At 53.7% G+C, this 15,000-nt stretch overlaps 1 protein-coding gene across 1 annotated transcript in view; it reads right to left on the reverse strand.

Moving 5' to 3' along the window:
• The window catches only part of LOC307237752 (receptor-type tyrosine-protein phosphatase N2-like), a gene marked incomplete at both ends in the record, with an annotated part of 149,474 nt that overhangs the window by 32,656 nt on the left and 101,818 nt on the right, over window positions 1–15,000 (reverse strand). The window contains one exon of the mRNA XM_080010516.1: window positions 7,311–7,523. Coding sequence (XP_079866642.1) covers window positions 7,311–7,523 — 213 coding nt within the window. The remainder of the gene's footprint in view (window positions 1–7,310; window positions 7,524–15,000) is intronic.

Below are 15,000 nucleotides of genomic sequence, written 5' to 3' on the forward strand. Positions count from 1 at the left end.
AGTGATTCCTCAAATAGTGACCGGGGCTCTTTATTTACTTCAACTGCAGAGGGAAACAGGCCTTTATTAGAAACAGGCTTACATCAGAGGCAGGTTTTTATCATATTTGATCATATTTAAGTACGAATTTTAAATCAAACTTCCACCCCGGTGCCTTGCCATGCAAACACATGCATGGTGAAAAAAGGGAGATTCTCGTAGCTACCCCAAAAGTCGCGCTCGTGGTGGTAGCCGACGGGGGAATCACGGCATTTTCCGAGTTTCCCTTGAACGCAGCGCTTCCCGCTGTGGAGCGCCGAAGAGCGGCGGCGCTCAGAGCTGGGCGCTGGCCCCGAGCGCAGCAGTAGGAAACGGAGGAAATTAAGTACGTCCACAATAAAAACACACTGTTTAATTTGCTTTGTTTGGATAAAAGATCGCTCTGATGGAGCTGCGGAGGTTCCCCCCGAATTTTGAGGCAGGCTTTTATTTGTTTGTGTCGACCACGCCCCCAGCATTTATTAAAGGCCAGGTTTTTATTTGACTACCGGTTCATATTTGAGGAAATAGGGCGTGTGGACGAGGCAGCATGCTTATTTACCCTTCTGGAGCGCGTGTATGAGGTCCGCTAAGTTGTATTTGTCTGTCGCCTGATGCGGGTGCATTTCCCGTCTCGCCCCCGGACAATAAAGCGGTGTCTCAGACGGCTGCTCAGAGAACGGCGCCATCGCCACCTTTTCTGGCTTCCTGACCGGGGGGCCCCTTCACGGAGGGGCGGCGTGGGACCTCAACGTGGAGCCGGAGCACAGCCGGTGGCGCCGGGCTCGGCGGCGTCCCACGTTCCGGCGGTCCCACCGCCGCCGACGGACACGTGCGCCTTGACTTTGACTTTGACTTTGACTTTGACTTTGACTTAGACTTTGACTTAGACTTTGACGTGGGTGAACATCCACCGTGGAGGCGTGACCCCGGACGCTGGATCGGCACCTTGAGTGACGACTGAGAGGAAGTGAAAGTGGAGCGCGACGAGAGGACTCTCGGCGATGCAATGGTTTGTTTGTTGGTTTGTGCACTGCTCATCCCCTGGCCTCCGACCGTCTCGTCAAACACAGGATATGACATCTATGACCTGATACTTGCTATATAACGCCGATAATGTTGCCGGTTCATCCGTTGCAGCCCGGCCGTCCCGGAGGGCTCTGAGCACCCTTCTCCAGGTGTTTCGTCTCAGGGAATCTTTCTTTGCCCGGGTGGGGTTCTTTAACGGACGGACGCCATTGATTTCTATGTGAAAGGTGAAGCTTGCGGAGCCCCTTGACACTGCGCCGGGACCAAGGACGACGATAATGAACCGGATTTGACTTCCCGACGCGCTGCTTTTACCAAATCTACAAAGACCAGACGGACGGATACTTTCCCGGTTTTAATTGTATTTTTTTTATGCCCCTATATCGTGAACCTCATTAGGCGGGTTTTACGGCAAAATGAGAAGAAGAAGAAAAGCCGAGCCCCAAACAGACGACGTGCCCCTCCAAATCCCTCAAAGTCGACTTCCCTTCTCCTGGCGCGTCGGCGCACAAGGACGCCAAAACACGGAGAGAGCCTCAGCAGGAGCGTCGGCCGAGCCGCTAATGAGGGACACGCCTGCGATTAACTAACAGCGAATTTGATTGACGTCGGCGGTGATTCGAGCAGGCCTTCATTAGTCCGGTTTGGGGTCTGATTAATGGTCTAGGACGTTGGCATGGCGACATTGATCCGCGGCGCCGGACGGACAGAGCGGGAGCGGCGGGAAAAACTGGAGGCACGGCGAGCGGGTGCCAATTACGAATACCCAGCCGCATCGATTTCCCCGGCGTGCCGCGTGTGTCGGCGCCGACCGTGGTGCCGCGGCGGTGCCGTTAGATGACTCGGACAAAAAGGACCCCGGATTTGACTGGCATCGGGCCCCGGACCCGATGGGAGGAGACTTTGGTCCCTGGGATCCCGGCGGGAGCGGACGGACTCGGTGCCTCCGCTCTGGTCAGGGAGATCACGCTGACACGAGGATCCAAACGGTCATCGCTGGACGTTCCCCAACGCCTCGGAAGTGAAGCAAGCCTTATTGTGCCGGGGCCCCTCGGGCGGGGACCCTCTTGGAGGACCCCCGGGGGGAGGGGGGTCCGCGGGCCGCTCGTCGGGACCCCACTGCTCTCACTGACCCTGCACGATGAAATGTTTTTGAGTTTTGCCACTGAATGCCACGAATGCCACTGTTAATACGCTTTTATGGTCTCCTTTCGTGATGATACATTCGTTTTGATGTGTGTGTGTGTGTGTGTGTGTGTGTGTCTGTGTGTGTGTGTGTGTGTGTTCTCGTGCAACAGCATTTATATTTTAACAGGCCCTCGCGGCGAACTCAGCCGTCGCAGCAACTCTTTTATGATGTAATTAAAAAAAAAAAAAAAAAAGTTTCAAAATGGCCTCCCCCCGAGAGCCAATTAGAGGACAAACGGCCAAAAAAAAAAAATAATGCGGTGAATGATGTGATCGGAGACAGGTTTAGCGTCGAAGCCGCCGCGTATATTTACTGTAGGTGCGCAGGCCGTTTTACGGCTCATCGATCCGGAGACGCTTCCTCTGGCGGTTTAATATCCGCAGATCAGCGGACGTGTAAATATGACTTTATATTTGTGGATTTACGTTCCACATAATCGGTCTAGGCAGCAGGGTGCGTCTGCATGAGAGCCCGTGCCGCAGATTACGTTCGTTTTTTTTTTTTTGTTTTTTTTCACGTTGGAGGGGGCTGGGCTGGAGGCTGGACCAGGGTTGCCGAAATTATTACATTATTACATCACGCAAATCACCCCATTCCAATGATTCCGTCCACATTTAAAGGGGAGTTTTGACCAATGTTGTAAATGTTGCAGCAAATGGAACGTGAATCAGGCGGCGAAGTTCAACTACCAATCATTTTGACGGGGGAGTGCCGGGAACCCCCCTGAAGGGCCCCCCCTCCCGGGGGTCGCCAGACCTCACGCCGGGAACCCCATGCGCTAAACCAACTGATCCGCACATGTTTATTTTTGCCTCAGTCGAAACGCTGGATTGGAACGGCGTCACTCTCCGTCTGCAGGGAATCCCTCTTCCCACCCCCTGCTATGGAGATAAAGATTTGGTTGGAAATCGGGTAAATTGGAAAATTCCTGCTTCTGAGTTCTCGCCCCAACCGGCACCAACCGTCCGCCGGGGTTTTATCCACGCGCTCGGCTCAAAATCCCCGGGGTCCGGTCCTCCTTTCTGGACCACGGCTGTTCCACCTCTGCGTGTGAGGCGCGGGGTGGCGCGGGCAGGGCCAACACCCATGGCACCGCCCGTCCTCAAAGCCTGCTAATGGGGCTTTGAGGGCGGAGGCAGAGTCAGGGCGGCGCTGCCACCAAAGGGGCCGCTGCTGTTTGCATGGCCCCCTGACCAGACAAACGATGGGGCCCGCGCTTGAGCAAACAAACAAACAAAGGAGGGAGGCCCCGCCGGGAAGAAAACAAAAAAAAAAACAAGACGGGTGGAGGCGGTGGGTGTCGGTTGGAGGAGTCAGTCAGACTTGGAGGGAAAGTGACGACGGCTCGAAAGTTCCCACATCATCATCACCTGAGAAGCACCTGCATGCGTGGAGAGAGCTACAGCCTGAGCAACAACCAGGTGGAGCTACCACCAGGCTTAGCTACAACCAGATGGAGCTACAGCCTGAGCTACAACCAGGTGGAGCTACAACCAGGCTGAACTACAGCCTGAGCTACAACCAGGTGGAGCTAGAACCAGGCTGAGCTACAGTCTGAGCTACAACCAGGTGGAGCTACAACCAGACTGAGCTACAACCAGGTGGTGCTACAACCAGGCTGAGCTACAGCCTGAGCTACAACCAGGTTGAGCTACAACCAGCCTGAGCTACAACCAGCTTGAGCTACAATGAGGGAGTAGAGGTGTAGTAGGCTTGCTTGTTGCTGTTGTTGGTGCATTCCACTGCTTCCACCTCATGGTCACAGCTTCACATTTTAAAAACGCATCCAAACAAAAGTCATTCACTGCTTCATTATCACAGAGATAAAGGAGCCTCGAGGTAGCGCCACGGTGCCCAGGGAGGGGACCCCGAGCCTCTGATTGACCGACACCCAGTGCCCCCCCCCCCCCCCCCCCAAAAGAAAAAAGACAGACAAACAGCGTGTGCTCGACGGTGGCGCCGTCAATCACACGCTCCTTTGTCACTGACGGACGATCCCCCGTCACACTGTCAGAGCAGCTTGTCTGAGAGGGGGGGGGGGGGGCAATGTGAGTGTGTGTGTGTCTGTGTGTGTCTGTGTGTGTGTGTGTGTGTGTGTGTGTATGTGTGTGTGTGTGTGTGTGTGTGTGTGTGTGTGTGTGTGTGTGTGCACGCATGCGTGAGTGAGCGTGTATGGATGCCAGCGTGTGAACCAACCGGTCAGCGTGACGGACTAATTTAGACACACATACACACACACGCACGCACACACACACACACACACACACACACACACACACACACACACACACACACACACACACACACACACACACACACACACACACACACACACACACACACACACACACACACACACACACACACACACACACACACAGGCCTCACACCTCGAAAATGAGAGTCCACTCATGTCGAGCACTGACAATGACTTCATGTTACGCTGAGCGCCACAGCTGTGGCAGCAAAAATAACAATTATTTTATTTTATTTTATTTTATTTTATTTTATTGTATTTTATCTCATAAAGATCTGAAAAAGTCATTTAATTGAAGAAATGAAACCACAAATTAAAAGTGACGCCGTGTGGTTGGTGCATATATTGTAATATATTGTGTATAATGTAATAATGAATTGTATAATATAATTAAAAAAAAGAAACCCCTGATCAAGTGTGAACGTGTTGAGAACTTCAGCTCTTGGACTTGGACCGGGTGAAGTAGGAGCAGAGCTCGTGGAGCGCGGGAACCTCTGGCTCTTCCTTGTGGGCGTTACTTCGTATTGATGTGAAGTATTCGCATTTTTTGGTCGCACAAGAACGCCGCACGCGACGCGCGGGGGCAGCTCAAGGCGGGGGGAAGCCTCCGCCCCCCTACGCCCACACCCCACGCGTCGCCCCGACCACCTTTCACGCGGCGGATCTCGTTCGCGACTTCGGCGAGGCGGGGGGGGGGGTGGGTGGGTACCGTTTTCGTTTTTTATTTGCGTTATTCGGTCGGGGAGGTAAAACAGCCGCTGGGCTCCTTGCGTTACGCCGTCTGACAGTCCATGTAGCGGGAGTTTAAAAAAATTAATAAATAAAAAAAATCCTCCGAGAGCGGCATCAAATGGAAGCACTTAAGGGATGGGCAGGACTCATTATAAGATCAATGCTCCCAGGACCGCGCTGGTTTAAAAACACGGTGCTGGAAAGGTCAGGGAGGGAGAGGAGAGGGATGGGGGGGGGTCGCAATCTAATTCTTTGCTCAAAAAGCCACTTCATATTGGATTCTGTAAATTAAATTTCACACCCCGCCATTCCGGCCAGAGGATAATCACAGCGAGCGGAAAGGAGACGGGCACCGGGTCGCGACCGGTAAGCCCCGGGGGGGAGGGGCTTACCAGAAAATTACCAAAAATTTTAAAAATCGACATAAATGTTTGTGTTTTCCTTGTGTACGTTCGAGCTTCGGGGGCAAAAACAGGTTTGTGCCAGCGCTACACGCCCGGTGCGGAGGGTTCGGGTCACACACGTTATTACCGCGAAAATTCGTTGACCGTTTTTTCCCGCTTCGCTCCATCTCCGTTTTTATGCCGGGATGGAGATGATTATGTGTTTATTGACGAGGGTGGGGGCCAGGGCGGGGCCAGGGCGGGGCCAGGGCGGGGCCAGGGCGGGGCCAGGGCGGGGCGGGGGCGGGTGCAGCCGGCACTTCACCTGCGGAGGTGGCACCGACTCATTCCCCGGCTTTTTAAATTTATTTATTTTTAATTTTTTTGTTCCCTACATTTGTGCCGGCGTTGGAAATGGCTCTGCCGTCCCCGCGGGGGGCTGCGGGGGGGGGGGGGGGGGGGGCCGGCCTCCGGCGGTGAAGGGCCGGCGTCTAAATAAACTGAGCGGCGGCGGCGGCGTCTTTATCGCTCCGCCGCTACACTCCTCCATCTGATAAACGGAGGGGGATGAAACGGGGCCGTTGTCAGCGGCGATAAGACGCATAAAGAGAGAGAATTTTAAGCGGCGGCAGTCTCTTAAAAAAAAAAAAAAAAACGAATCGTTCCCGACGCTCCCCCTCGTACGCGGGGAGCGTCGGTGAAGCGCCGGTCAGTGAATCCATCGTCTTAACCGTATTTGACTGCACGCTGCGACCGCGGTAAAAGGGACGTTCTTCTCACCGCCTCCGGTTGAATTCAACGAGGACGGAAGAAGAAGAAGAAGAAGAAGAAGAAGAAGAAGAAGAAGAAGAAGAAGAAGAAGAAGAGCCGTCCCCTCCTCTATTTGAATTTATTTTTATTTTTTTCATTTTTTTTAATTGGGCTTATTGGCGACGAGGACTCATTGAGTCCTCCACCCTGGTCGCGGATGTTTTCATCCCCGCTGGCGGACGGAGCCCCCCCGGGTGACCCCCTGGGGCCCCACCTGCGCCCACCCCCGCGTGACTCGCGCTCACGAATCTACCCGAAGCACGTTGTGAGACACTTTGGGCGTGGGGCCGTGGCCGTCGGCAAACGCGAAGCTCATCTCCAGGGAACGCCGGTGATTTTTCGCCGACTGCGCCGCGGCTCCACATCACCAATGACGCGGTGCGACGTGCCGCAGCACCGAGGCAGAGAACCTTCCAGACCGAGGGCCTTGGTGGAGCCCGGCGCGGCCCCTCAACGCCGTTTTCACGGCGTTTCGTTTACACTCATTTGCCAAGACCCTGTCATGGTGTTTTGGTTAAATTGCCCTGGTACAGGTTCATTTACCGTATCGGACATATCGGCTATGGCTGCTGACCAGCCACCCCCCCGACTGGGGAGGCGTGGGGCCATTTTTCAAAAAAAAAAAATAAAAATCACAATCACCCAGCAGCGACCAACTCCAACAGAAATGAAGAAGCTCGCGATATCAGAGAGATGCGCAGCGGGAACGTGAAGAACCGTCCCTTCAGTTTTTTACTCCCCCGGGAGTCGATTTTCACGCAGGACCCGGCCGTTTCGGAAACGCCTCCCCCCCCCCCCCCCCCGCCGGCCCGCACTTTGCGCCCCGTGGCAAAGGGAGCCGACGCTCGAAGCCCCGAAAAGAGTCCCGGCGGCGGCGGCGAGAACCTCCTACCTGGTAGGCGGCGGTGGCGTCGCCCCCGGCGTCGGCGCCCAGGTTGGTGAGCTTCTCCTTCAGCTTGTGGTGGGAGCGGTGGCGGAGGCAGTAGACCACGGTGGAGGCCAGCAGGACGCCGACGATGCACAGGACGGACACCACCGTCAGGATGAGGAACTTGGTGGACTCGGTCTGGCTGTACTTGGTGGGGATCTGGTCGATGGTGCTCCTCTGGGGGGGACAGGGGGAGAACAGGTTGAAAACACGTCCCAAATCAATGCCACGATTGTGGTTCGGTCGGGGGCCACCGGGGGTTAAGATTCTACTTCCCGCTCGGCACTGTGGGGCCCTCCTCAACCCCAGCGTCCTGGGGTCCGCTGCACTGGCTACAGACAAATCGGGCGTTTTTGGGGGAAAGGCGTCACAGAAGCGTGGAGACATCACAATAAAAGAGCAGGCTCAGCTGTTTATCCTGTTTGAACTTTCCCCCAAAAGCCCCGAATGAATCTGCCTTTTCGGGGAAAAAACTGTGTTTGTGAGGAAAAAAAAAAGAAAAGAAATCGTTCTGATTCCAGATTAAGAGGCATGGGGGGGGCTGGATCGCAGCCGCGTCGCCGCTTTTCGGAGGAGCCTGAATATGCTAAACATCGCTGCGTATCATCATATCACAATCACATCGCCGCGCCCGATGAAAAGCATAATCACAAGCGTTTGTTCCACCATCTGTGCCGGCGAGGGCACGGAACACGCCGAAAGCCGCGTTCGGCCGAGTCGCTCCCCGCCCAAAACCATTGATCACGGCCTTTTTTTCCCCCCGTCTCCGTCTCCGCGCCGGCAGGCAGACGTCACCCCACCCCTCCCCTCGCCGCCAGCCGCCCGCCTCCAGGGCCTCGGATCCGGCGCCGGGGAAAGCCATCACCCGGGCGAACGACGCGACGCGGACGCATTCTTCGCCCGACACCGAGCGCAAGTGTGTAAAATTAAATAGAAAATAAGTGAAAAAAAAGGGGGGAACCCGGGTTATAATTTGGGAAAGAGGAGGAGGAGGAGGAGGAGGAGGAGGGACAACGTTGAGTTGAGTTGACTACCAAGGGTTAACAATGGGCGCCGTAATTCCCCGGTATTACACACTCGGTAATGATCCAGACAACAATGCCGAGCCGGTGAGGAACAGAGGGAGAGGAGGAAGAGAGGAGGAAGAAAAAAGGACGCCTGCAAATTGCAGCGCCCGCCGACAATTCAACCCCGACACGGAATAATCAAAAGGAATCAATAGCGGGAAAAAAAAAACAAACCAAAAAAAAAAACGTAAAAAAAAAAAAAAAAAAAAAAAAACGAACAGAAAACAAAAAGAAAGAAAAGAAAGAAAGGAAACTGCTTTTCTCTGCGACGCCATTGACAAGAAGGGGATAATTAACTGTTTCTTTATATCACCGTTCTTCACGGCGTCAGACAATGACTTCCAGCCCCTTTCTCCTCCGCCGCTGAAGCTAGTCATTATCCTGCTCCGATAGTCGTTTTTTCGCCAGCGCATTCAACGCGGGGGCCGCTGCCGCTGACGGGCCCCGGGGCCCTGGAAGCGACGACGCGCCGGCCCCTTTCGGTCCACCGGCGAACAATTTAACACCCCCAACCCCACCCAAACCCCCCACCCCACAAAAAAAAAATAAAGGAGAGCGAGAGAGCGAGAGAGCGAGAGAGAGAGGGAGCGAGAGAGAGGAGCCCCTGGCCCTCTGCGGTGGAGGTCGGGGGGGGATTAGGCGGGGTCCAGCGCCGTAAGCTGATGGAAATGCTGCTTTGAAAGCAGTGGCGGGACACACTGGTCACCCCGCCACCCGCCACCCGCCTCCCCCAAAAAAAAGCCCCCATAGACCCCCATAGACGGACACCTCCGCAGCCGCCCGCCTGTCAGCCCCGAAAGCCCCCCACCGAAAAAACGAATGAAAAAAAGAGCCCTGGGAGGTGGGAAGGGAGCCGTTCTACCCCGCGAAGGGATTGTCCTGGAATGCTTGTGAGGGGTTTTAAGAGGCTTCCTCCGCCACTCCATGATGCCCCAGCCCCCCCCCACCCCCACCCCCACCCCCCCCCCCCCGCCACACCCCGGCCCCTGTCATTTCATTCATCGCTGCTGCGGCATTCACCACCCCATAATGAGGAGCCGCAGAAAGACCCACAATGGAGGGGACAACAGTTGTCCGACGCTTTGTGGGGCGTCCAATTTGCTCGGGGAGCCCTAAGCCGCACTGTAAAAGCCGGCTGCATGGTAATGACGCGGCGCTGAAAGGGGAAGGTGGGCGTCTCGGAGCGGGAGGTGGAGGTGGAGGGGGGGACGGTGTGGAGCGCCGAGTGTGAGAAACCCGGCTCTGAAGTGGGAATAAAAGATTTATCAGACAGTAAAACCGGCAAGTTACTCCCCAGATTACGCGGGGAGTCTGTTTATCTGGAGCCGGGGCTGCGACGCCCGGGGGTGTCGGCGCTCGTCCTTCGGAAAAGGGGGGTAAAAAAAACAACAAAAAAAAAAGACAAAAAAAAAAGACAAAAAAAACAAAAAACCACACCACATCGATTGCGGTCCGCGGTGCAATTTGGCCGCCTCGTTTTCCATTAGCGCGGTCGCAAGGTGGGGGAGATAGCGGCGGGAAACAGCGAGAACCGCTGTTTTGACGCCGCCGAGGGGGAAAATGTGAAAGGCGGCGAGCGAGCGGGTGCAGGCTCCATAAGCTTTACCCAGGATTCCATGCGCTTTGGTCCAGAACAGACATGACAAAATGTTCCTCTTTTCTCTCTTTTGAAACAGTGATCTGATTCGTCTTTTCCAGATTCATTGCGTGCTTTTGGTGAAATTGCATTTTGTGTCTAGGGATTGGATCAACTTGCAAATGGACCATAATAATGCTGTTAATAATAATAAAAGAAAATAGCAACAATAATAATGTTAAAAACAATAATAACAATATAATTTTAACAATAGTAATAATAATAATAAATAAAAAAAAAATAATAATAATAATAATAATGTTATTAATAATAATAATAATAATAATAATAATAAGTATAATAATAATAATAATAATAACAAATAAAAAATAATCATAATAGTGAAAGATAAATAATAAAAGAATAATTGGGCAATGCCGGCGTATCCAGCAGCACCGCTCGGCCCGATCTATCACTGCTGCCGAGCCCTGTCTGTGTGTTGATTCAAACAAATGTAGCCTGACTCCCATCTGCTCCATCAAGTCTGGCTGGGGCTGTCAAGGACCGGGTGGGGGTGGGCGGGTGGGGGTTAGTTAGTTAGTGTCAATGTGTGTGTGTGTGTATGTCTGTGTCTGTGTGTGTCTGTGTGTGTGTGTGTGTATGTCTGTGTGTGTGTGTGTGTGTCTGTGTGTGTCTGTGTGTGTGTGTGTGTATGTCTGTGTGTGTGTGTGTGTGTGTGTCTGTGTGTGTGTGTGTGTGTGTGTGTGTATGTGTGTGTGTGTGTGTGTGTGTGCGCGTGCGTTTGCGCGTGCGTGTGTGTGAAGAAGGGAGTGGCACTCGTGTATCCAGAAGCGATTCAGCAATAAAGCGTAATCTGTGGCAGCAGGGACGGAGGGAGACGGGACGAGCTCGGCGGAGGCGGCAGAATATTTGTAGAATGGCGCCGCGGCACCGTCCGCCAAAACCGGAACTCTCAAACGGGCCCCGGCTCCGAAAACAACCGGCCGTCTTCCGCCGGGCTCGCGTGCCACGCAGGCTGAACTGGAGCGACGCCGGGAGGGGGGGCGCTCCTTGGGCTCCGCGGCCTTTTCTTCCCCCTCGCCGCTCCACTCTGACATTCAGACTACACGGAGGAGGCTCCGCGGATCGGGGGCGGCTCGGGCCCAAATCCAGGAGGATTTGAGCAGCGGTGATTTCGGCACACACACACACACACACACACACACACACACACACACACACACACACACACACACACACACACACACATGTATATATATATATATATATATATATATCGGCCTCACTGACACGGCTGCGCTCAAACAACTGGAAAGAAAGCGGAAACGGTGACCATAATTCGGAACAGGGATTGTAGCGCGATGGAAACACTGTATATTAGGAGGGAATATTGGGATTTGAGGATAAAATTGGAGGCATTTTCGGGTTTAATCCGCCGCGAAAGGGAAGAATTTATCTCACGCTGAAGACTTTCCCTTTCCCTTTTTCTTTAGTTTTTTTTCTTTCTTATAAAGCACAACCTGATTAATACACATTCATTTATACATATATTTATAGATATAATACAATCCTGGAGAAAATGAAATCGACCTTTTTTTTTTTTTAGCACAGCCGTCGCGGCGAGCGACTGGAAAGCAAATCGAAACGCCCCCCCCAAAAGGCGATGGCCGAGGGGAGGTGTTTTGTTTTTTTCTCTTCCCTTTATGCCTCCAGCTCTATTGTCCATCTGCTCTCTCCCCCGAAAAGCGATTGTACTTGCAAATTTTTCATTTCACCAAACGGCAAACGTGATCTGACACACGCGGCTCTCTCCTGAGCGAGCGTCAGCGCCGCCCGTCAAGGACACCCCCACCCGCCCCCACCCACCCCCACCCGCCCCCACCCGCCCGACGCCACCGCATACACCCAGCCCCCCCCCCCCTTTTTTTTCCACGTCGAACATCAAGCAGAGGAGACGCGGACGGGCCTCGCGCGGACGGCGCGGGAAATAAAACGGAAACGCGAGAAATAGGAAAAGACGCGGAAACCGCAGGAGCATCAGCGCGCGCAGCTGGATGCCCCTCCGCCTTCAAAGTTTTAAGATTCACGCCTGCGGTCGGGCCCCGAGGCCCCGAGGCCCGGCCGGGGCGACCGCTCCGTGGCTACGATAACGACACGTCCTGGGGGGGGGGGGTCAGTAAAGTTTTATCCCATCCACCTGCAACATGAAAGCACAAGCAGCTGCAGGGAGGAGCGGTCGCCACGGCCTCCTGATCCAGCTGCAGGCGTCTGGAAGGAACCAGGGATTTAAGATGGTGGCCGAGGCTTTTTTTGGGGGATGTGTGTGAGTGTGTGTGTGTGTGTATGGGGGGGGGGGGGGGTAGGCATCCTGGTTGGTGGTGGAGGGTGCGGGGGTGGGGTGGGGGGGGGGGGATTAGCCGGGGCTCCCAGAGACAAAAGGCAGATGGATTCACGCGGCTCGGGCTCTTTCACCCCGGGTGAGGAGGGGTGAGGTGGGGTCAGGGGGGAGGCAGGGGCAACCTCGGCCTAATCCACCACAGGGTCCAAACTCCTTAACAAAACCTTTCAGCAAACACACCGTGCAGCCACACTGTGCAGGCCACATGCAGGGCGCCTTTCTAGTGGCGCGCGCACACACACGCGCACGCACACACGCACACATGGACGCACACAGGCACGCACACACACACACACACACACACACACACACACACACACACCCACACACACACGGACGCACGCAGGCAAGCACACACACACACAAACACACACACACAAATGCTGGAGGGACTGTGGCTGCATTTACGTATGTATGAGCGTGTCTTTCAATTGTGCATTTACACACACGCACACACACACACACACACACACACGCGCACACACACACACACACACTTCGTAAAAAAGCCGGCAGTCAAAGGTTATAGAACACGACGATAAATCTGCCAATAAAACATCAATGGCATCTCCAATTAATCCAACAAGTTTAAATTGATTCTCTCAACTTATTCTCGGCCATTATTTGATTTAATTCTCAGCCACATGACTGAGGCTGGAGCAGGACAGAGTGGATCTTTTATTTAATCCTCAGCCATATGACTGAGTCTCACTTAGGACCGAGTAGTTCTTTAACTTTGCAGTGATATCAGCTTCACTTCAGCAAAAAAAAGCAAAAACCAAGCGAGCATCCCAAACACGCTCCTCAAAAAGTGCAGATCGAATGCAACGGTTGAAACGGTTCAGCTGCTCATTTTTACATTTGCAATAAATCAGAATAAAACGGGGAAACACAAATCGATCCAGGTCCGAAAAAATTGTGTTTTGTCGAACAGTATTATTCCCTTCGAACCGCGCAGAACCCTCCGCTGTGACGCGCAGCGGCGGATCCTCCCAAAGCGTCACTTGGAAAACACCTCACGGCGAATTCTCGTCCCGACTCAAAGTCCAATCAATGACCGGATCAATTTTTTTTAAACAAAACCGCAGGACGTCCCTGCTGGCTGCTATTCAAACATGGCAGTGATTCTTGGCGAGAGCGGAAAATAAATAAATAGATAATAAGAAAAGAAGGGGCGTGCGTAAATGCGCAGAAAAACTTGCAGAGAAATAAAGCGGTGCATAAATTACACAGTGCTGCATATTTACGTCATTTCGGCGCCAGGAAATGGAAATCTCCTACGATAAAATGTAGTAAGAAGAAAAAAAAAAAAAGCACATTTATATTTCTCTAGTGATCGGTCCTACCAGGATCCATGCCGATCCGGTGGGAGCGGGATCCTCCGGAGCTTCGGGGTCTTATTCCACCAGACTGCACCGACCCACAACCCGGGCACCACGGCGGCCCGAGCGCCTTCCAGCAATCCCAGGCTCGTCATGTTGCGAACGCAAAAAAATGTTCGGGTGAAATAAAAAAAATGTAAAAGTTCAGGCGTCTTCTTCACCCGTCGGAGATGAAAAATGAATGAAAAAAAAAAAAAAAAAAAAAAAAAAGAAAACGCGCCTCGTGCATCCTCCGGCGCCCTCCCCCGGGACGGTTTCCCTGCGTCTCGAGGAGCCGTGCGCGGCGCCCGAACCCCGGAGCCCGGACTGCGCGGTGCACGGAGCCCGGTCTGCGCGGCGCCCGGAGCCCGGAGCCCGGTGGAAGATGGACGGTGGACGCTGCGCGGTGAAGGGCGCACGGAGCTGCAACGAGGGAGTGGAATGTGCGGAGATGCGAGTGGGAAGAGTGGGAAGGAGGGATTTTTTTTCCGTGTGCAGGAGGAGGTTGAGGTGCAGCCCCTCCTTATATTCAGCTCCCTGTCTACAGCACATGTCACATCCTCCCGTTGCCACGGCAACCGCTCCACATGTTGCCGACGGTGGAAGTGGAGTGGAGAGAGAAGGGGGGGCAGCAGGAGGATCGTAGGAGAGAGGAGTGGAGAGGAAAGGAGAGGAGGCGAGGAGAGGAAGAGGGGAGAGAGGATAATGGAGGGAATAGGGGGAGAGAGGAGGGGGAGTGGGAGGGGTGGAGGAGAAGGGAAGAGAAGAGAAGAGCAAGAGACGGGGGGAGGGGGGAGAAAGGGGAGAGGAGAGGAAGAGGATCGGAGGGTTAGAGGAGAGGAGAGTAGGAGAGGGGGAGAAGGGAGGGGAGGGAGAGAGAAGAGGAATGTAAAAGGGGAGAGAGAGGAGATGGAGGAAATAGGGGGAGAGGAAAGGAGGCGAGGAGGGAGAGAAAGGGGAGTGGAGGAGGAGGACGGAGGAGACGGAGGAGAAGGAGAGACGAGGGGAGTCCAGCTCCACCGCTCGTGGAAAAAAACGAAAATAAAACTAAAAAAGTTGAGTTTGTGAAAAAAAAAAGGGAATGGCAAACGCAGCGGACATCTTGATTATTGATAATTGATCCATCGATCGCCATCGGATAACGACACAAACCGTGTTATGGTTGATGTGAATCATTAAACAAAAAACTATTCATCTCAGTAATCACAACTGCCACCTAACACTCTCTGCT

The sequence above is a fragment of the Zeus faber genome (assembly GCF_960531495.2).
Source record: "Zeus faber genome assembly, chromosome: 12".
In the NCBI taxonomy this organism is placed as follows: domain Eukaryota; kingdom Metazoa; phylum Chordata; class Actinopteri; order Zeiformes; family Zeidae; genus Zeus; species Zeus faber.